Genomic DNA, 23,050 nt, shown 5'->3' with positions numbered 1-23,050 from the left:
CTACAGTCATCACTTCTGAGTGGGCGTTGGCCTGGGACATTACACCCACACCAACCCCCATATCCCTCAGTATCTTCAATATTGATAAACCTATCAATCTCTGTATTGAAAATACTCGATGACTGAGGCTCCACAGTCCTCTGGGTTGGCGAATTCCAAAGCTTCACCACATCCTCCAGTGAAGAAATCCCTCCTCCTCTCAGCTTTCTCTCCATTTTCCTGCCGGTTTCCCATAATCCTCGACTCCCTCATCAATCAGAAATCTGTCTTCGGGGGGGGGGGGGGGGGGGGGGGGGGCATGTAAAGCGGGCACGGGAGTAGCTGCTTTTCCGCAGGTTCTGATGCCACTCGCCTAGAATTCATCATTTATCCTGATTTCCCAACTCTCATCTACCTAATCCTTGAATTAATAATAATTGTCATCATGTCCCTTAAAGACTTTGGGATTGGGTTTGGTAAGATTATGCTGAAAAAGTCAAGCAATCTGTCGATAAAAGAGCACAGGCGGATTCAGTCGGGCTTGAACCACCTTTTCAACATGGCGGCCTGACCCTCAGGAGGTCTCTCGACCCCGCGCGACTCTCGACCCCGCGCGACTCTCGACCCCGCGTTCTCCGGGACTCTCTCGGAGGCGGTGAAGATGGTGACTGCCGACATTCTCCGTGTTATTGACCTGAGGCTGAGTGAGCTGACTCAATATCTCTGAGCTCATGAGGCCGAGCTGTAAAACACCATGAAGTGTCTCAATGATCCGGAGGAATCCTAAATATTGAGCAAGATGCCTCCTAGGCAGAGGGAACAATTCAATCCTTGGAAAACCGGCTGAGCGGGTTGGGGGGGGGGGGGGGGGGGGGGGGGTGGTCCTGGAGAACTTGGAGAACCGAGGGTCAGAGAAAGAACTCCCAAGTAGACGGCCTGCCAGAAGGTGTGGAGGGTGAGGCTCCCGTTAGGTTCTTCGAGGACCGGCTGCCACGTTTTCTCAAGCTGGATGTGAAGCCTGGGTGTTTTAAATTAGAAAGGGCATCGGATCCTATCTTTGAGGCCGAGGGATAGTTTTCATCCCAGGCCTGGAATCATTCACTTCCACAACTTGAAAGATCAGCAGAAGGTCCTGGAGACGAGTAAGGTGAGGTGGGACCTGGCTCCATGAGGGAATGAGGATTTCCTTCTTCCAGGACATTTCGGCAGCCACACAAACGAAGCATCGAGGCTTCGATGAAATTTGAAGGGAACTCAAGGCTGCGGGAGTGAATTATGTCGCTTTATCCTGCGACCCTGAAAATTGTGTCCGACAACTCGGTCAAGTCTTTCAATAATCCGACTACTGCCTCGGCCTTTGTTAAATTCACGAAGGGCAAGGATCTGGAGGGATGGTTTGCAGCTCAGACTAACTCAGGCTCTAATCTGGACTCTTTCCCTATCATGGTGTTGTTGTCTGAATTTGTTAACTTTTATCCTGTTGAAGGGAGCTGTTATTCTGTGAGCGCCGACTGAATGTCTTCTTCTCCTCGAAAGTTATAGGAACTCATATTAACTTATCTCAGTTCAGTTATGGTCGATTGCCGTGTGCTTATTATCCGTCATCTTTCGCCACACAGTCGGTTTGGGCAGCACGGTAGCACAGTGGTTAGCACTGTGGCTTCACACCGCCAGGGTCCCAGGTTCAATTCCCGGCTGGGTCACTGTCTGTGTGGAGTTTACACATCCTCCCCGTGTCTGCGTGGGTTTCCTCCGGGTGCTCCGGTTTCCTCCCACAGTCCAAAGACATGCAGGTTAGGTGGATTGGCCAGGCTAAATTGCCCTTAGTGACCAAGAAAAGGTTAGGAGGGGTGATTGGGTTCCGGGGATAGGATGGAAGTGAGGGCTTAAGTGGGTCGGTGCAGACTCGATGGGCCAAATGGCCTCCTTCTGCGCTGTATGTTCTATGTTCTTCTATTGAGGAATGTCCCCTTGGATCTATTGTGGTGGTGATTCTTTTGTATTTTGGTTATTATGGGAGGGTTTATGTGTTGTGGACTTTATCCTACTCTGGTACAGACGGGGCTTTTATCCATGAAAGGAGCAGTTTGGGGAAACTTTGGTGCCTCTGGTGCAAAGTGAGTTGGAGGAGGGGGTAATGGCCCACGCCCGATTGTGGTGTGAAAATCTGTTTCTGTTCTCTCTGTTGCCTAACCAATGGCAGCAGTTAATCTGCAAATTTTCTCAGGGAATGTACGGGGATCCATCACCCTATCAAAAGGAAAAAGATCCTCTCCTTTCTTCCGGAGCAAGTCGACATGGCTTTATTACAGGAAACTCATCTGGATGAAACTCATTTGGGGCTGCACAGTGGTTAGCACGGTTGCCTCATAGCGCCTTGGCCCCAGGTTCAATTCCAGCCTCAGGTGACTGTTTGTGTGGAGTTTGCACTTCCTCCCCATGTGTGCTTGGGTTTCCTCCAGGTGCTCCGGCTTCCTCTCATACTCCAAAGACGTGCAAGTTAGGTAGATTGGTCATGCTAAATTGCCCCTCGTGCCCAAAAGGGTAAGTAGGGTTACTTGGTAACAGGGATAAGGCGGAGGCATGGTCTTAAGTAGGTGCTCATTCCAAGAGGCAGTGCAGACTCGATGGGCTGAATGGCCTCCTTCCGCGCTGCTAATTGTATGATACCTTCGTGCAAAGGGATGTACAGGTTCGGTTCCAGAGATAGGGCAGGGGGGGGGCCCTAGGTAGGGTGCTCTTTCAGAGTGTCGGTGTAGATGTGATGGGCTGAATGGCCTCCTTCTGCCCACTTTAAATTGAGGTGGGATTGGGTGGGGCAGGTTTTTTCACCTCCTTTTCATCAAGTAGCAGGGGTGTGGCAATTCTTATCAATAAAATATCCCATTTCAATTTAAATGTGTACCAAGGACAAAGGAGCTGGATATGTGATCATTAGAGGTTCGGTGCATGGAAATGTTGTTTCAATAATGAACGTTTATGGATCCCCGAATTACTCCCCGGAGTTCATTACGAAGGTTTTTGTGGATTTTGCAGTTATCTTTGACTAACACTTTTGCGGTTGGTGATTTCAACGGCTACTTAAATCCTCTGTTAGATAAGCTCCCGGTTACCAGGGAGCAAACTAGGGGGTTGGCCTCGGCTAATGAGGAGGTGGGTTATGTGGATGTTTGGAGAACTTTGCGCCTGAGGGGCAGAGATTTTACCTTCTTTCCAGCCTCGCATCAATGTCAGACTAGAATTGATGAGCTCTTTGTGCCGAGGATGATCCTACACCTGATGTCCTCTTGCACCAAAGAGAGCATCGTAATCGCGGACCGTACCCCCCCATTTGTCTGGAGTTGTTGCTCGAGGGCTCACCCCTCCAGGTCAAGAATGTGAAGGTTTGATGCCTCCCTGATCAGAGATACTTCATTTCCTACACGTTTTAAGAAAGAATTTGAGATCTTCCTTTTGTTTAACTTGGTCCCTATTATTCTCCCTCCAGATGTGTGAAGTTCATGCCAGGGTGATGATCATTTCTTGCCACTGGGCCTTTCACACCTCTTCCATAGAGAGAGGAGCAATAAGTGCCTCACTCCGGTTTTCTGAGGTCTCCGGGAGCTTCAAGGAACAGAAATAATGCTCCATCCTCACCAACACATCACCAGACTGCTCAGACTTGTATAATCCTGCATAGAGTTCTCCCTTTAGTTTAACTTGGTTAATAAAAGGTACAGGATGCTAGAGTGGGGTGATCATTGCTTGGCACAACATCGAGGGCCGAAGGGCCTGTTCTGTGCTGTACTGTTCTATGCTCTATGTTCTAACCAATGATGTCTGGAGGTTTGTTTGGAGAAGGCCGAGGAGAATTTAAAAAAGCCCCAGTAAGCTATCGCTGAAGGAGGTTAACACGGCAAGAGTGGCTTTGGACTCCCTGTTGACTCAGCAGGTCGTGAAAAGTTGAGAGTTTGCAGTGCTGAGGTTGTACGAGTTTGGGAATAAGCTGAGCAAATACTTGGCCTGTTTGAGGCCAAAAGGCTGACTTGAGGGTGATTCCCTCAGTGCGGCTTGGGAGAGAGCAAAGGGTGACAAAGACATAAATAAATGGGGATTTTGGGAATTCTATGCAGGATTATACAAGTCTGAGCAGACTGGTGATGTGTTGGTGAGGATGGAGAATTATTTCTCTTCCCTGAAGCTCCCGGAGACCTCAGAAAGCCAAGGTGAGACTCTTATTGCTCCCCTTTCTATGGAAGAGGCGTCGTCAAAGGCCCAGTGGCAGTGGATGGTTTCTGGTTGTCGTATTTGAGCTTCAGAGAATGTCTCAACAAATCAATATGTCAAGCTGAGGGAGCAAAGGATGTCAATGTCTTCAAGAGAGAGAGACCTGGGCCAAGCTTTGCAGAGTCTGCACCCTCCCTGGATTCACTTCCTTTCCCTTCAGTTGCTGCAAGTGACCAATTGAAGGTGAGAATGAGAAAAGAAAGGGAAAGGAGGAGAAAAGAAAGTGTTTTACTCACAGATGCAGGAGACAGGAGGAGGTTTCAGTCTGTGTGAACTGACACAAGCTCTGCAGTGGCTGGAGGACCAGACTCCTTCCGGTCCTCCAAGTCTTCCCATTGGTTACTCCCTCAGCAGGGAGTCAGGAAGGAGGTTCGCCATCGCACATGCGCAATCCCTGGCCGGGTGGGGGGAGGGGGAGACAGCCGAGCGGCTTCTGTCAGCCGACTGCCTGGAAACCTTGTCTCGAGGTGCTGGGGGGAACAAAGGGTGGGGGTGGGGCTCCCGGGCCTGAGCACTGGCGACGTCACCGCGGTGACAGTGCTTTCTATTGGCTGAGTCCGCCAGGGCCCCATTGTGACCTCACAATGCAGACGTTGGAGGATAAGGCTCAAAGAAATATCAGTCACCCCCTGGGAAAGCCGCTTCCATTGTGACAAAGAGAGAACTGGGCTTCCCCCTCCCCCATCCTGGGGACAAGGTTTCCAGGCAACCGGCTGCCAGCTTCACACAGACTGAAACCTCCTTCTGTCTCCAATATCTGGGAGGAAAACACTTTCTCTTCTCCCCCTTTCCATTTCTTTTCTCAGTAAAAAGCCTGACATCGCCAGGTTAAAGTCCAACAGGTTTGTTTCGAATCACTAGCTTTTGGAACACAGTTCCTTCCTCAGATGAATGAAGAGGTAGGTTCCAGAAACATGTCTATGGACAAAGTCAAAGATGCAAGACGATACCTTGAATGGGAGCATTTGCAGGTAATTAAGTCGACACAGATCTAGAGAGAGGATCTCCTATGAGGAAGGAGCAGTGCTCCGAAAGCTAGTGATTTGAAACAAACCTGTTGGACTTTATGAAATGAAAATCGCTTATTGTCACGAGTTGGCTTCAATGAAGTTACTGTGAAAAGCCCCTAGTCGCCACATTCCGGCGCCTGTCCGGGGAGGCTGGTACGGGAATCGAACCGTGCTGCTGGCCTGCCTTGATCTGCTTTAAAAGCCAGCGATTTAGCCGAGTGAGCTAAACCAGCCCCTTTAACCTGGTGTTGTAAGACTTCTCACTGTGCCAACCCAGTCCAACGCCGGCATCTCCACATCATTTATTTCCTCATTCTGACCTTCAATAGGGGTGGCATGGTAGCATAGTGGTTAGTACTGTTGTTAATTGTTTCTGCTCTCAATTACACCCAGGACTGCAATTCATTCATTTCTGATAGTTGGTCGATGGGATGGTTTGGTTGGAGGGTTTCTTTCTGCTGGACTGGCCGGTCTCACGACTTAGCTTTCAGTGGGCTCATGCTCTTTGAAACTTGTTGCAATTGCCTGGTTCCAAGTTTGACTCGGGTCACAGAGTGAATGGGAGCGTTGGGACATTGCAGGATATTTTGGTCTAATTTCTGTTTGGAACTCCCACAAAGCATGCCACGCTGCCATGGAAATGGGGTGTGGTTATTTTGACAGATCTGGGTGTTTCTCACAGAAGGAAATTCATGGTATGAGGGGAAAGTTGTCTGTGGTAGATTTGGAAATTACAATAAAGGTTAAGAAAATTATTACATTTTTGCATAAAAGTTCAGAAACAAAAATTCCAACAGCAAAAGTGATGCAACCATGGCTGTTGCGGAGAAAAGTACAGCGATTCGACTAATGTACACCCGCCTTCCATGCACGAAAAAACAAAGACTCTTAGAGTTAAAACGTGACCTTTATTACAATGCCACAGCAACTGGCTGGTGTCATCCCAAGAGGGTTGCCAAAGAACCCTGATTCAAGAATGGTACAGATAGATATTCTTCGGTTACAAGAATTTAGAATTTTCCATTCATTCGTTACTAGTTATGCATGTACGAACATAACTTTTGATTAAGGTTACATCATGCATAGTATATCAGAACAAATGTCCGCAGACATAATTAAACTATCCATCACTACAAAAGCGCATATGTTGTCTTGCAATTAGTGATATTAATGAAATGAAATGAAAATCGATTATTGTCACGAGTAGGCTTCAATGAAGTTACTGTGAAAAGCCCCTAGTCGCCACATTCCGGCGCCTGTCCGGGGAGGCTGGTACGGGAATAGAACCGTGCTGCTGGCCTGCTTGGTCTGCTTTAAAAGCCAGTGATTTAGCCCTGTGAGCTATGATCTGGCGTGTAGCTTTCAATCACCTTCCTCCCTATTTAATGGCTCCTCTCGAGATCTGGATGCTATCCTCACTCCTCCCTGTCATTATCGGCAGACACACTGGAGAAAGAGCAAATGGTAGACTGTCCCATATTGTTACACAGACCTGGCGTTTTAACAGCTTCAGAGTTTCTGCCTGGAAGTTGGCCCCACTGACAGATTGATCTTGCGGCATCTTTTTGCAATTGGAAACTTTGCCTCTCACGGTCAGACCTGAAGATTTTAACTTCTCCAGTAAATGATGGAACGGGAGTTTTTAAACTGGTTGCAGTGAAATATCTAAAGTGGCACAAATTGCCACCTTCCGTCTCTCTCGTTTGGGTTTACCCAATCGGGACAATTGTTACTTTGTTTGGCCTGAATGGTTTCTTGAGGGTAACGGCCATCGACTGATGTCAATTACTTGTGGGACCATCCCTCTCATTAAAGTTTGTTACTTCTTACTAAGGTATTGGGCTGCTAAATATAACACAGTGCGTTCAGTAATTTGAAGAACTGAAGAATTACAAAAGCTGATTGTCTTGTTATGCTCTTGACGTAGCATAAGCTGCTTCCTTGTGGTGCACTTGACAAAGGAAGGTTCAGACGTGGAGATAACTTCAACACGTTTATTAAACTATATACACTTCTATAACTTGGGTTCGACACTACTGCTAATCCTACTATAGCTACCCAGACTGACTAACCAGACTGCTACAATCCACGTGGTGGGGGTGATAGCAAATCAACCCTGTGTCTCTACTCACTCACTGTCTCCACTGGAAAGAGGCAGATCATGTGTGTGGTGTCCTTTATATATGGGTTGGTGTAATGCCCTCCTGTGGTAGTGTCACCTCTGTGTGTATCGTGAATGCCCATTGCTCATGTCCTATCTAACTGATCTATTGGTTGAGTGTGTGTGATGTCTCTGGTGCGCCCTCTAGTGTTTAGCGAGTCTACATGTATTTACATTAACCCCTTGTGTATTTACAGTGATGCACATCACCACACTGATCACAGAACTTAATCCTAAACTTACAAATGTGTGCAAAGTGTAAAAATAAAGTGGCTTTCCTGAAACAACACAAGTTAAACTGCACTAATTCGGGCTGAATGTTGACCGAGGAGCTGAAGCAAAAGTGGGAGGAGGATCTGGGGGGGTGGGGGCGAGATAGAGGAGGGCCTCTGGGCGGACGCATTGAGTAGAGTCAAAGCGACCGCAACATGTGCCAGGCTCAGCCTGATCCATTTTAAGGTGGCGCACCGGGCTCATGTGACAGTGGCCCGGATGAGCAGATTCTTTGGAGTGGAAAACAAGTGTGCAAAACGTGCGGGAGGACCAGCGAACCCTGTCCACATGTTCTGGGCCTGTCCGAAGCTGAGAGGATTTTAGCAGGGGTTTGCCGACGTCATGTCCAAGGTATTAAATACAAGGGTGGCATTTTCGGGGTGTCGCAGGATCCGGGAATCCAGGAGGAGAAAGAGGCGGATGTTCTGGCCTTTGCTTCCCTGGGAGCCCAGAGGAGGAAAGTACTAGCATGGAGGAACTCAAAGCCCCCAAATTCACACGACTCAATTGGATTCTGCCATTAGAATTCACCACCTCGCTCTCAGGCTCACATTCCTGTCCTCGGCCTGCTGCAATGTTCCGGAGAAGCCCAACACAAGCTGGACAAACAGCCCCTCATCTTCCCATGAGGCACTTTACAGCCTTCTGGGCTCAACATTGAGTTCAACAACTTCACACCCTGAACTCTCTCCTCCATTTTGATTTGTTTTTTTGCCGAGTGCCCGTCTGCATCTTGTTTTCATGTTTTTTTGCTTCCAGACAGAGCTGTCCTTTATTCTGCCATTAACACTTACTCTGGACCAATGCTTTGTTTCTTTACCACAACCATTACCTCTCCCTTTGCCTTTTGTTCTAGGACATTTTTGTCATTTCATAGAATCCCTAAAGAACAGAAAGAGGCCACTCGGCCCATTGAGCCTGCACAAGCTCTTTGAAAGACCACCCCACCTAGCCCCTGCCTTGTAAAGTCACCCTAAGGGGCAATTTAGCACGGCCAATCCACCTAACCTGCACATCACATCTTTGGACTGTGGGAGAAAACCGGAGAACCCGGTTTGAAATAGCTGGGGCCTTAACAGACATCTTTGCAGCATCCTTGAGCACGGGTGAGGTTCCGGAGGACTGGGGAATTGCTAATGTTGTCCCTTTGTTTAAGAAGGGTAGCAGGGATAATCCAGGGAATTATAGACCTGTGAGCTTGACGTCAGTGGTAGGCAAACTGTTGGAGAAGATACTGTGGGATAGGATCTATTCACATCTGGAAGAAAATAGACTTATCAGTGATAGGCAGCATGGTTTTGTGCAGGGAAGGTCATGTCTTACAAACCTAATAGAATTCTTTGAGGAAGTGACAAAGTTAATTGATGAGGGAAGGGCTGTAGATGTCATATACATGGACTTTAGTAAGGCGTTTGATAAGGTTTCACATGGCAGGTTGATGGAAAAAGTGAAGTCGTATGGGGTTCAGGGTGTACTAGCTAGATGGATAAAGAACTGGCTGGGCAACAGGAGACAGAGAGTAGTGGTGGAAGGGAGTGTCTCAAAATGGAGACGGGTGACTAGTGTGTTCCACAGGGATCCGTGCTTGGACCACTGCTGTTTGTGATCTACATAAATGACTTGGAGGAAGGTATAGGTGGTCTGATTAGCAAGTTTGCAGATGATACTAAGGTTGGTGGAGTTGCAGATAGCGAGGCGGACTGTCAGAGAATACAACAAAATATAGATAGATTGGAGAGTTGGGCAGAGAAATGGCAGATGGAGTTCAATCCAGGCAAATGCAAGGTGATGCATTTTGGAAGATCAAATTCAAGAGCGGACTATATGGGCAATGGAAGAGTCCTGGGGAAAATTGATGTACAGAGAGATCTGGGAGTTCAGGTCCATTGTACCCTGAAGGTGGCAACACAGGTTAATAGAGTGGTCAAGAAGGCATACAGCATGCTTGCCTTCATCGGACGGGGTATTGAGTACAAGAGGTGGCAGGTCATGTTACAGTTGTATATGACTTTGGTTAGGCCACATTTGGAATACTGTGTGCAGTTCTGGTCGCCACATTACCAGAAGGATGTGGATGCTTTGGAGAGGGTGCAGAGGAGGTTCACCAGGATGTTGCCTGGTATGGAGGGTTCTAGCTATGAAGAAAGGTTGAGTAGATTAGGATTGTTTTCGTTGGAAAGACGGAGGTTGAGGGGGACCTGATTGAGGTCTACAAAATTATGAGAGGTATGGACTGGGTGGATAGCAACAAGCTTTTCCCATGAGTGGGGGTGTCAGTTACAAGGGGTCACGATTTCAAGGTGAGAGGGGGAAAGTTTAAGGGAGATGTGCGTGGAAAGTTTTTTACGCAGAGGGTGGTGGGTGCCTGGAACGCTTTACCAGCGGAGGTGGTAGAGGCGGGCACGATAGCATCATTTAAGAGGCATCTAGACAGGTATATGAACGGGCGGGAACAGAGGGAAGTAGACCTTGGAAAATAGGAGACAGGTTTAGATAAAGGATCTGGATCGGCGCAGGCTGGGAGGGCCGAAAGGCCTGTCCTGTGCTGTAGTTTTCCTTGTTCTTTAACCTGGAGGAAATCCACGTACACACGGGGAGAAAAGTGCAAACTCCACATAGTCAGCCAAGGCTAGAATTGAACCCGTATCCCTGGTGCTGTGAGGCAGCAGTGCTAACCACTGCACCACCCCCAATTAAGGGGCAATTTAGCGTTGCTAATGCACCGAATCTGCATATATGGGTTGTGGAGGATGAAACCCACGCAGACACGGGGAGAATGTGCAAACTCCACACGCATAGTGACCCAGAGCCGGGATTCGAACCCGGATCCCTGGTGCCGTGAGTCTGCACCGACCCTTCGAATGAGCACTCCTCCCTTTAACCCATAACCTAACCTGCACAACCATGGACACCAAGGGGCAATTCATCACGGCCAATCCACCTAACCTGCACGTCTTTGGACTGTGGGAGGAAACCGGAGCACCCGGAGGAAACCCACCTGAGTGGTTGGGTGGGTGATTTAATCTCACCCACCCTCTAACCAATCCCTAACTTTCCCTTTTGCTCTACCTGATCCTCCCTCTTACTCACCAGCACCAAACCCATCATATTTCTCCCTCTCTTTAGTTCTGAAGCAGAGTTACATTGGACGTGAAACATTAACTCTGTTTCTCTCTCCACAGATGCTGCCAGACCTGCTGCGTTTTTCCAGTTCTTTCTGTGTTTATTTCAGATCTGCCTGTAGTGGGGCAAAATCACTATTTACCACCCAGGATAAAATACAGGTCCTTCAGCAGCTTTTGTGGATCATTTCAGTGGAAATGTGCTCTCCCAGGCTCAAAGAGCATCAGCCCACTGGAAGCAAAGTGGTGAGACCGGCCAATCCAGCAGAGAGAAACCCTCTGACCCTCCCACTTCACCAAGTGTCAGAATGAACATGGTTCAGTCCTGGATGTGATTAAATCTAAATATTTGAAAAACGATGTGAAAGCTTTAAATGTGGCGCCCACCTGCAATGCGAATGTAGTCGACCAATATACCCCACAAATCCCGAATGGAAATCCTTTCTCTGTGATTAAGAATCGCTGCAGCTTCACCAGGCCCCACGATTGTTATCAATACACGAGGCACTGAGCAAAAGCAGCACGTTAGCTCTGACAAGGATAGTGACGGAAGTGACACATCTAGTGACAACAGAAATGACCTTCCTAATGTCATGCCTACTCCTAGTGTCAGCCCGACTGTTATCCAGCCCCCAAACTAGCCCCGTTGCGCACCAAACGAGTTAAAGTCGAAACGTTGGAAACAACCGATGTTAATAACGTATCGACTGCTGGTTTGGAGGATAGGTCTTGTGAAGAAAGGTTGAGGAAGCTAGGGCTTTTCTCTTTGGAGCGGAGGAGGATGAAAGGCGACTTAATAGAGGTTTATAAGATGATGAGGGGGATAGATAGAGTGGACGTTCAGAGACTATTTCCTCGGGTGGATGTTGCTGTTACAAGGGGGCAGAACTATAAGATTCAGGGTGGGAGGGATGTCCGAGGTAGGTTCTTTACTCAGAGAGTGGTTAGGGTGTGGAATGGACTGCCTGCTGTGATAATGGAGTCGGACACTTTAGGAACTTTCAAGCGGTTATTGGACAGGCACATGGAGCACACCAGAATGACAGGGAGTGGGATAGCTTGATCTTGGTTTCGGACAATGCTCGGCACAACATCGAGGGCCAAAGGGCCTGTTCTGTGCTGTACTGTTCTATGTTCTATTGTTATGAACCTTGGGCTAGTGCACGGTCAATTCCAGCCCTACATGACCCAGAGTGGCTACACAATTGAAATTGACCAATTAATTCTTAGAAAATACCCAAAGTGCCTCTGTAGTTATTGGGCAGCCAAACACCAGTCAGTAGGATTGTAAAGTTAAACACAATTAATCTTTATTAATAACAATAACTATGAGTAAATAGGCAGCAAATACAACTGGTTAACTATAATAATAATAATCATCTCCATTGTCACAAGTAGGCTGACATTAACACTGCAATGAAGTTACTGTGAGAATCCCCCAGTCGCCACATTCCGGCGCCTGTCCGGGTCACAGAGGGAGAATTCAGAATGTCCAATTCACCTAACCTGCACGTCTTTGGACTGTGGGAGGAAACCGGAGCACCCGGAGGAAACCCACGCTGACACGGGGAGAACGTGCAGACCCCGCACAGACAGTGACCCAAGCCGGGAATCGAACCTGGGACCCTGGCGCTGTGAAGCAACAGTGCTAACCACTGTGCTACCGTTTCTAACGCTCACCCTTCCAAGCACACACAAGACAGAGAAACACAAGAGGGAAAAGAGGCGTGTGAAGCAAAATAAAAGGGATAAAAGTCTTTGTTTCAGATGGAAATCTTCCAGTGTACCCTTCTTCAGTCTCGGCCTTCGGTTGAATGTTTTTTGCTTTCAGTATGTAACGGTTTTCACTGTAGATTCATCAAGGTCTCAAACTTCCCTGCAGGTTCACAAAACAGCAGATATGTAGTATTTCTGGAAAAGTGGAGAGATAGACAGGGAGAGAGAGAGAGTCAGAGAGAGAGAGAGAGTCAGAGAGAGAGACAGAGACAAAGACACTGACAGAGAGAGGGAGAGAGACAGACAGCCAGAGAGGGACAGACTGAAAGAGAGACACAGCGAGACAGACAGCCCTTCACAGCTGTACCTCTCAGCATCCAGGACCATACTGTCCCTTCCTGGGTTCTCTGAAAACCATCCTAAATGGTTGGGACCCAATCACCGCCTGTCACTGGGCAGACTATCATTTTTTGCCAATTCATTGGCCACCAGCCAACCAATCGAATCCCTCTGATCTCTTGGGTGGCAGAAAGTCTGCACTCTGCTATTTAAAAGCTAAATCTCCAATAGAACAGTGTATTTTGCAACTTTGGAGTTCCTCATTTCCTCTGCTCGACTTAAAGTTAAATGTCCACTGGATATCCATGGATCAAAAATGATAACCACAAAGTAAAAGAAATGGGAAATAAAGGAATCAAAGCAAGGACCCTTACGTTAACAGCAGCAATAACAACAGAATCCAATCCTTGTAATCAATTGTGAACTTGCTGATGTCTCAGCAAGTGGTATGAATCACGAAACCCCTTCCCGCATTGAGAGCAGATGAACGGCCTCTCCCCAGTATGAACTTGACGGTGACTCCGCAGGTGGGATGGATCACTGAATCCCTTCTCACACACAGGGCAGGTGAATGGTCTCTCCCCAGTGTGAACTCTCTGGTGTAGCCGCAGGGTGGACGATGTTCGAAACTTCTTTGTGCAGTGGGGGCAGCTGAACGGTCTCTCCTCGGTGTGAATGCGCTGGTGGATCATCAGTACCTGAGAGCTTTTGAAGCTGCTCCCACAGTCAGAGCATTTAAAAGGTCTCTCATTGGTGTGAGTGACTTTGTGTCTGAGCAGGCTGGATAAATGAGTGAATCCCTTCCCACACTCAGTGCAGGTGAATGGCCTCTCCCCGGTATGAACTCGCTGGTGTGACCGCAGGGTGGATAACTGAGTAAATCCCTTCTCACACACAGAGCAGGTGAACGGCCTCTCCCCAGTGTGAATTCGCTGGTGTGTCTGCAGGTGGGGTAACTGAGTAAATCCTTTCCCACACTGAGAGCAGGTGAACGGCCTCTCCCTAGTGTGAATACGTTGATGTGTCCGGAGATGGGATAATGTTCTAAAGCTCTTCGCACAGACAGAGCAATTGAACGGTCTCTCCCCTGTGTGAATGTTTTGGTGAGTGGTCAATCCCTGAGAGCTTTTGAAGCCACTTCCACAGTCAGAACATTTAAAGGGCCTCTCGTTGGTGCGAGTGATGTGGTGGGTTAGCAGGTGGGATGACTGAGTGATTCTTTTTCCACGCACAGGACCAGTGACCGGCCTCTCTCTGGTGTGAATTGGCTGGTGTACCTGCAGCCTTGATAACCGAGTGAATGCCTTCCCACAAACGGAGCAGGTGAATGGTCTCTCCCCGGTGTGAATGCGCTGGTGCAGTAGCAGATTGCACGACTGAATGAAACTCTTCCCACACACAAAGCATTTGAATGGTTTCTCGCCCATGTGAATGCGCTGATGTGTCAGCAGGTGGGCTGACTGAGTGAATCCCTTCCCACACTGAGAGCAGGTGAACGGCCTCTCCCCAGTGTGGACTCGCTGGTGTGTCCGCAAATTGGATAACTGAGTGAATCCCTTCCCACACTCAGTGCAGGTGAACGGCCTCTCCCTGGTGTGAACTCGCTGGTGTCTCCGCAGTGTGGATGAATCACTGAATCCCTTCCCACACAGAGAGCAGCAGAATGGCCTCGCCCCAGTGTGGGTGCGGCGATGAGTTTCCACTGCAGATGGGAATCGAAATCTCTTCCCGCAGTCCGCACATTTCCACCGTTTCTCCATGGTACAGATATCCTTGTGTGTCTACAGTTAGACAATCAATCTAACACTGTCTCTCCCCGCCGTGACTGGTGCGATATTTTTTCGAGATTGTGCAACGGATTAAAGCTCTTTCCAAAGTTTAAAACCTACAGAAGCAGACAGAACAGCAACATTTATCCATCTCGCTTTGAAGGCTGATAATATTCAGGTTCGCTTTTCCCCAAGGTGGCAAAGTCTATTACCAGGGGACATAGGTTTAATGTGAGAGGGGCAAGGTGATGTGCAAGGCACGTTTTCTACAAAGGATGGCAAGCGCCTAGAATGCACTGTCGGGGGAGGTGGTGGAAGCAGATATGAAATGAAATGAAAATCGGTTATTGTCACGAGTAGGCTTCAATTAAGTTACTGTGAAAAGCCCCTAGTCGCCACATTCCGGCACCTGTTCGGGGAGGCTGATACAGGAATCGAACTGTGCTGCTGGCCTGCCTTGGTCTGCTTTCAAAGCCAGCAGTTTAGCCCTGTGCTAAACAGCCCCTATATAACAGTGACATTTAAGAGGCACCTTGACAAATATAGTGTGGGAATAGAGGGATATGGACTACGGAAGTGCAGCAGGTTTTAGTTTAGATAGGCATCATAATCGGCACAGGCTTGGAGGGCCGAAGGGCCTGTTCCTGTGCTGGACTGTCCTTTGTATTCTTTGTCGGTTCCAATGAATCGAGTGACTGTCAAGATTTTGATGTGAAGTTTGATTTGAGAATTCTGTCTGCTTATCCTCACCTTCTGAAATCCTGTAAAAGGAGGTTACAAAAGCCATCACTGTCAGAGACTTAAGATCTTCATGCAGGTTGCCAGACAGATACATGTCCATATTGCTGGACTAAAAATGTGCTCAATGAACAGGATGGTTTCAGTTGGTGAAGATGCAGCAGAATTTTCCTGCAAGTCAACAACTGAAGGTCAGAATGAGAAAAGAAATGGAAAGGGGGAGAAAAAAGAAAGTGTTTTATTCACAGATGTTGGTGACAGGGGGAAATTTTTATCTGTGTGTAGCTGACTCTTCATTCATCGAGAAGAGCATCAGCAGCTTTGTTGGGCAGTCCAGCAGATTAACAAATTCATTGTCCAGCTTCCGCATTCAGACAATGGAGCAGCTCTGATTGGCTGGAGGAGCAGTCCTTCCGGTCGCCCCGGTTTCTGATTGGCCATCCCCCCACGCTGACAGCCAATGAGGGGCGGGACCCCACGTGGGGGGTGGGAGAGACTTTTCCCTCCAGCCGCGCTGAGCTGGTGTCCAATGGGAAAGGCTGGGAGACCCGGATGGTCAGTGTGCCGCTGTCCCGCGCCCCGCCTCACCTCACCCCCCCCCCGCACATGCGCATGTACCTGAAAACCTGCACATGCGCATTCCTCCCGAAAGCCTTGCGGCTCACAACCGATTCACGGCTCCGACCAATGAATCAGCCAATTCACCCAAGGATCCACATCATCAGCCAATAGGAATCACTCTGCTCCGCGGTGACGTCTCCAGGTTCCAGTGCGTGGACCCGACTCGCGGACACCCATTGTTTTGACACCCTCCACCCCCCCAGGCAACCGGCTGACGGCTCCCGCTAGCGCGAAAAGCCGCTCAGTGACCTCCCCCTTCCCTGGGACTGTGCATGTGCGGCTGAGAGCCCGCCCCCTGACCTTCCGGCTGATGTATTGACCAATAGGAAGATTGGAGGACCGGAAGGACTTAGGACCGCCAGCCAATAAGCGCGGGCTTTGTGGGACTAAAGAGCTTCACACGGACTGAAACCTCCTCCTGTCTCCAACATCTGTCAGTAAAACACTTTCTTTTCTCCCCCTTTCCATTTCTTTTCTCATTCTCACCTTCAATTGGTCACTTGCAGCGACTGAAGGGAAAGGAAGTGAATCCAGGGAGGGTGCAGACTCTGCAAAGCTTGGCCCAGGTCTCTCTCTCTCTTAAAGACACTGACATCCTTTGCTCCCTCAGCTTGACACATTTATTTGTCTGGCTAAAAGGATGGTCTCTTTCCCAATGTTCATAATTAAAGGGCAGGTTTTCCCAGGAGATGGCTGACATTTAAGGGGACAGTCAATTAATATTGGACAGAGACATGTCTAGTGTTGTTATGTGGTACAGATTAGACATATTATTTGTGGTCCAGTAATGAAGTACATTGATTTGTATTTTTAGTCTTGTAATATAATAGTGTAGCGACTTTATATATTTCTGCTTATAGAATCATTGGGCACAGAAAGAATTGCTTTGATAACTCGTCCATGCCGACTCTGTTGAGCGATTCAGTCAGTCCTATATGAAAATGAAATGAAAGTCGCTTATTGTCACAAGTTGGCTTCAAATGAAGTTACTGTGAAAAGACCATAGTCTCCACATTCCGGCACCTGTTTGGCGAGGCTGATACGGGAATTGAACCCATCCTCTAGCCTGCCTTGGTCTGCTTTAAAACTAGCTATTTAGCCCAGTGTGCTAAACCAGCCCCTGTATCCCAGTTTCCCTGCAAGTGTATTTCCTGCAAATGCCCATCTAATTACATTTGATCATTTTTGTTTCCAGCAGCATACAGCAATGAGTTGTCACCACTTGCTACTTAAATTTCTCCCTCAATCGCCCTGTATCTCAATGATACAATCCTCTATATTATTCACATTCTGAGTCCAGTTGTAGAAGCGGCGATCACGGCAGTACAGTGGTTAGCACGGTTCCTTCACAGCTCCAGAGTCCCAGATTCGATTTCCGGCTTGGGTTACTGTCTGTGTGGAGTCTGCACTTTCTCCTGTGTCTGCGTCGGTTTCCTCCGATTGCTCCAGGTTCCTCTCACAGTCCAAAGATGTGCAGGTTAGGTGGATTGGCCATGCTAAATTGCCCTTAGTGTCCAAAACAAAGGTTAGGTGGGGTTACTGGGTTGCAGGGATAGGGTGGAGGTGTGGGCTTATGTAGGATGCTCTTTCCAAGGGCCGGTGCAGACTTGATGGGGGTGAATGGCCTCCTTCTGCACTGTAAATTCTATAATTCTATGAAATAGGTTTAGCTTCCAGGCTGCATGCAGGTTTTTCTGCCTCGTGTCTTGGGCAGGAACCGGTAAGCAAGGGTCTGTCGATTAGCCTGAATCCGAACCTTCAAGAAAATTGGGCGGGTTAATATTATATACAGCAGAGTGAGATTGGAGGGAGAGTGTGTGGGACGGAGATTTACAGCTTTGGGGGATCGAGAAGGGAGAGACTGTTCCATTGAAACTAGAATTGTCTGTTCTGAATTTCTAACCTGTATTGACTGGTTATTTTTGGAAATTCCTTTTGCAGGACGATTAAAGAGGAAGATTTACACAGAAATCTTACACCAGACATCGTGTTAGGATCTGACAGAGTCACTCAATTTCACAGGGCCTAAATATCACTGGCCTTTGTGTCTGAAGGGAGATATGGTTGTTCTGTCCAGTTCAGAAGATTTTAACCATCAGTGTGACTGGAAAAGCACCGAGACACACACACCCGAGTGAGAGTGTTCCAGAGCACTGACTGTGGAAAGAGCTTTAACCAGTTACACAGCCTGAAAAGACATCACACCATTCACAGCGGGGAGAGACCGTACACCTGTTCTGTGTGTGGATGAGACCTCAACTGGGCGGTGAACCTGGAGAGACACAAGGACACCCGCACCATGGAGAAACCGTGGAAATGTGGAGAATGTGGGAATGGATTCAAAGCCCCATCTGAGTTGGAAATTCATCTACGCACTCACACTGGGGAGAAGCCGTTCACCTGCCCTGACTGTGGGAAGGGATTCACTCGGTTATTCCACCTGCAGACACATCAGCCAATTCACACTGGGGAGAGGCCTTTCACCTGCACTCAGTGTGGGAAAGGATTCATTATGTCATCCAATCTGAAGTTACACCAGAGGGTTCACACTGGAGAGAGGCCATATACCTGCTCTCACTGTGGGAGGGGATTTATTGATTCATCCACTCTCCAGAAACATCAGCAAGTTCACACTGGGGAGAAACCTTTCACCTGCTCTCAATGTGGGAAGGGATTCACTCGGTTATCCCACCTGCTGACACACCAGCGAATTCACACTGGGGAGAGGCCCTTCACCTGCTCCATGTGTGAGAAGGGATTCATTGATTCATCCACCCTGCTGAGACACCAGCGAGCTCACACTGGGGAGAGACCATTCATCTGCTTTCAGTGTGGGAAGGGATTCACTCAGTCCTACCACTTGCTGACACATCAGCGGATTCACAACGGGGAGCGGCCTTTTATCTGTTCGAAGTGTGGGAAGGGATTCACTCAGTCATCCCACCTGCAGACACACCAGCGAGTTCACACTGGGGAGAGGCCGTTCACCTGCTCTCAGTGTGGGATGGGATTCACATGTTCATCTGAGCTGCTGAGACACCAGGACACTCACACTGATTAGAGACATTTCAGATGCTCTGACTGTGGCGTTAATTGTATCTGTTGGGTTTCAGTGTCCACAGTATTGATTGGATGGTTACTTGAGCAAATATAAAGAGCCATTCTTCATTCCCGGTGGGCACTACGGGGGTTGGGCTGCATCATTGACTCACAAGATCAACATTTTAGTTTCAAGTTTTACAACTTAACTTTGGTAATTTTGTTTTTGTTTCACTGCCCGTTCAAGGAGCCCCCCCCCCCCTGGATTTTATAATGGTATATTTTAAAGGAGGATTAGATGGTGTCAGTTGATATATAAATGTAACATTTCACTGTGACCAAATCCAGACCAAATAAAGATTGACTCCGCCCGAAGGCTGGTTTTGAGCTCTCACCAAACTGAAAGGTGAGGGCAAATACGCCACCTCTTATAAAGGGGGAGATCAGAAATGAAAAACTCCATTCTGTTTACAGATCGGCAGTGAGAGGTGAAATCAGGGCTGTTTAAATTACTTCCCCTCCTGTCTGTAACAAGAGACACTGACTGACGTGGAGTTGGGTCAGGAGGTATCTACCTGTAATGTTTCACTCTGTGAATAAATCTATACCAAGTACAGATTGGCTCCAGCTTCTTCCTTCACCATAAAGCTCTCAGCATTATAACATGGAAATCGAGAATGCTTGTCCAAACTCCACACGGACAGTTACCCACAGCCAGGATCGAACTTGGACCTCAGCGCCGTAGGCAGCAGTTCTAACCACTGTGCCACCATGCTGCCTTGCTTGGTCTCATCTTTAAACAATTCTCAGTCTGTCAATTTCCCCTAATCCCATTCAGATTAGATTCCATTGAATCTTTTCTGAGCAACATCAACCACCTCCTCGTTTTGGATCTTACATTTTCTTTCTGATACTTTTGAATCTTCCACATTTATCATAGAATTTACAGTGCAGAAGGAGGCCAGTCGGCCCATCGAGTCTGCACCGGCTCTTGGAAAGAGCACCCTACCCAAGTCAACACCTCCACCCTATCCCCATAACCCAGTAACCCCACCCAACACTAAGGGCAATTTTGGACACTACGGGCAATTTAGCATGGCCAATCCACCTAACCTGCACATCTTTGGACTGTGGGAGGAAACCGGAGAACCCGGAGGAAACTCACGCACACACGGGGAGGATGTGCAGACTCCGCACAGACAGTGACCCAAGCCGGGAATCGAACCTGGGACCCTGGAGCTGTGAAGCAATTGTGCTAACCACTATGCTACCGTGCTGCCCAAACAGTTTGAGGTTGTGACTGGTCTTTTGATCTCAGTCCAGTGGTTTGGATTTTTTCCAGCTGTATCCTGTATCTCACTAACAGGACCATTTAGTTCAGTGTTAATGACCATTAACTCTTTCTGCTCATTCTGAGATCTGGATGGTAGGTGCTGTTAAAATGAATGTCTTGTTTTTTGCACAAGTAAAATCAAACAGCCAAGTACTTTGTCAACCATGTCTGGGCAGCAACTAAGAGAACAGAAGGAACAGGAAAGAATAGGGAACAGGCTGTTCTTTGACTATTAAATGTCTCAATTGCAGAGTGCTGTGAGCCAGGAAGCAGGCGGGTCACAGATGAGGTGTTGAAGAATCAAGTAAGAGAGATAGTGAGGGGAAGCCATCCACAGGAAACAGCTCAGCTACAGATGAAGTGCTGCAGACAAAAGGCCAGTTTGTGCAAAGGATCATTTTCTTTGTTAAAAGGATGACCATTCCCAAGTCCTGGTCACTTTGGCCTTACCGTGTGGTAGTCATGTTAACGTGCCGAAGTATAAGATTGTTCTTTGTAATGTTTCATTATCTTTCATCTACTTTACTGAAGACTTTTATTGTTGTTTAATGAAAGAGGGTTGAGTTCTCACTGTTTCCACAGACCTTTCTCACTGATATACGAAAAAACAAGCCACCACACAAACCAGTGTTTCAGGTTGGAACACTCTCCCACTTCCACGGGGTTTCAGATCAGCTTTCAGGCCTTTCTGTGCCGGAGTTTGATTTGGAAATTCTGCAAAACCTTCCGTCGCCTCTTTAGTGTCCGTCCCTAGAATTGTTCCCTCGGTGTGACAGGTAAGTGAAGAATCACAGATAAGTGAAGGATATTTTGAAAAACCTCTTTACCCAGCGAGTGGTGACGATGTGGAACTCGCTACCACAGAGAGTGGTACAGCATGAAGACATTGAAGGGGAAGCTAGATACAGACATGAGGGAGAAAGGAATAGAAGGGGCAGCACGGTAGCATGGTGGTTAGCATAAATGCTTCACAGCTCCAGGGTCCCAGGTTCGATTCCCGGCTGGGTCACTGTCTGTGTGGAGTCTGCACGTCCTCCCCATGTGTGCGTGGGTTTCCTCCGGGTGCTCCGGTTTCCTCCCACAGTCCAAAGATGTGCGGGTTAGGTGGATTGGCCATGCTAAATTGCCCGTAGTGTCCTAAAAAGTAAGGTTAAGGCGGGGGGTTGTTGGGTTACGGGTATAGGGTGGATACGTGGGTTTGAGTAGGGTGATAATTGCTCGGCACAACATCGAGGGCCGAAGGGCCTGTTCTGTGCTGTACTGTTCTAGGGGATGCTGATGGGGGGAGATGAAGGCTCATGGGGTGGGTGGAGGCTCATGTGGAGCATTAATACTACAATTGAGCCGACTGGCCTGGCCCTGTGCTGTAGACTCAGTGGAACAGGGCTTCATTGCAGTGTTAATGTAAGCCTACTTGTGACACTTAATAAAGATTATTATTACAGAACTATGAATAAAAAAATGTCCCCACATTAGACATCTCTCTGACCTATATTGTCCTGGGTCACAACCAAAGGTAAAAGAAATAAGGCACACTTCAACCACGGGACGAGGGGTGGTTGGTGGAATGCGGGTGTCCGAGAGGGTGGGGTGGGGGTTGAGTTTCAATATGAAAGGAGGTGCGATGGAGGGTTTTTTAGACAATACCTATTGGAGGAATGGGGTTTCAAAATCAACAAAGCTTCACAACTGATCTTGTTCAGTCACAACATTATTATCTCTGCTAGCAACTCACTCACCTGCAGTCCCACTCGAAACACCTTGGAAAACCCTGGGACCAGATTCCCACATTATCTGTATGCCGAACTGCCGAGTGGATGATCCATCTCGGTCTCCTCCAGAAGTCCCCAGCACTACTCCACTGATATCAAGAAACAGCTGTAGGCACTGGATCCTGCGAAGGTTATGGGCCCCTGACAATGTTCTGGCAATAGTACTGAAGACTTGTGTCCCAGAACTTGCCGCACCCCTAGCCAAGCTGTTCCAGTACAGTGACAACACTGGCATCTACCCAGCAATGTGGAAAATTACCCCAGGTGTGTCCTGTACACAAGAAACGGGACAAATCCAATTACCGCCCTATCAGTCTACTCTCTTATCAGCAAAGTGATGGAAGGAGTCATCAACAGTGCTGTCAAGGTTTTGGGCATGCCCTAAGCTTAGGGGGTACTGGGAGGGATTTGCGGGCGTCATGTCCCGGTGCTAAAAACAAGGGTGGCGATGGGTCCAGGGGTGGCAATTTTTGGGGTTTCGGAAGACCCGGGAGTCCAGGGGGAGAAAGAGGCCGATGTTTTGGCCTTTGCTTCCCTGATAGCCCGGCGACGAATACTATTGGCGTGGAGGGACTCAAAGCCCCCATGTCGAGTTTCCTGGGTATGGGAAAAAATTAAGTTCGCCTTGAGGGGATCTGTACAGGGGTTCGCCCGGAGGTGGCAACCATTTATTGCCTTCTTTGCGGGAGAGTGAGCGTCGGGGGGGGGGGGGAGAGTAGAGTAGGAGGGATAAAATGGCAGGTAGTACCGGTGGGAGAGGAGCGGGCTTGTGCAGTGTGTTACAATTGAAGTATTGAAACTACATGGATGTTTGCACTTTTTTGCTTTCTTTCTGTTGATGTCTGTATCTGTTTACAAAGCCAAAAACTACCTCAATAAAATTGTTTATTAAAAAAAAACAGTGCTATCAAG

The 23,050-nt window shown here is 48.1% G+C and overlaps 1 protein-coding gene across 3 annotated transcripts; it reads right to left on the bottom strand.

The window, feature by feature from the left end:
• Nucleotides 1-12,355: 12,355 nt before the first annotated feature.
• Nucleotides 12,356-16,251, bottom strand: LOC119951206 (zinc finger protein 135-like). 3 transcript variants are annotated; one of them, XM_038774235.1, is made up of 2 exons: nucleotides 15,992-16,251; nucleotides 12,356-14,751 (listed from the first exon to the last, which is right to left on the bottom strand). In XM_038774235.1, exon 2 carries the CDS (start codon nucleotides 14,624-14,626, stop codon nucleotides 13,280-13,282), a length of 1,347 nt encoding a protein of 448 aa, XP_038630163.1. In that variant the 5' UTR covers nucleotides 14,627-14,751; nucleotides 15,992-16,251; the 3' UTR covers nucleotides 12,356-13,279. The 3 variants fall into 3 exon arrangements, 2 of the variants coding, with proteins under 2 accessions (XP_038630163.1, XP_038630164.1); XM_038774236.1 differs by lacking the exon at nucleotides 15,992-16,251 and adding an exon at nucleotides 15,386-15,956; XR_005457542.1 differs by lacking the exon at nucleotides 12,356-14,751 and adding an exon at nucleotides 15,184-15,396 and having other exon boundaries at nucleotides 15,992-16,124.
• Nucleotides 16,252-23,050: the final 6,799 nt, after the last annotated feature.

The sequence above is a fragment of the Scyliorhinus canicula genome, chromosome 17 (assembly GCF_902713615.1).
Source record: "Scyliorhinus canicula chromosome 17, sScyCan1.1, whole genome shotgun sequence".
In the NCBI taxonomy this organism is placed as follows: Eukaryota; Metazoa; Chordata; class Chondrichthyes; order Carcharhiniformes; family Scyliorhinidae; genus Scyliorhinus; species Scyliorhinus canicula.
The sequence above is the reverse complement of the archived record's forward strand: the minus strand, read 5'-3'. Positions and strand labels throughout refer to the sequence as shown.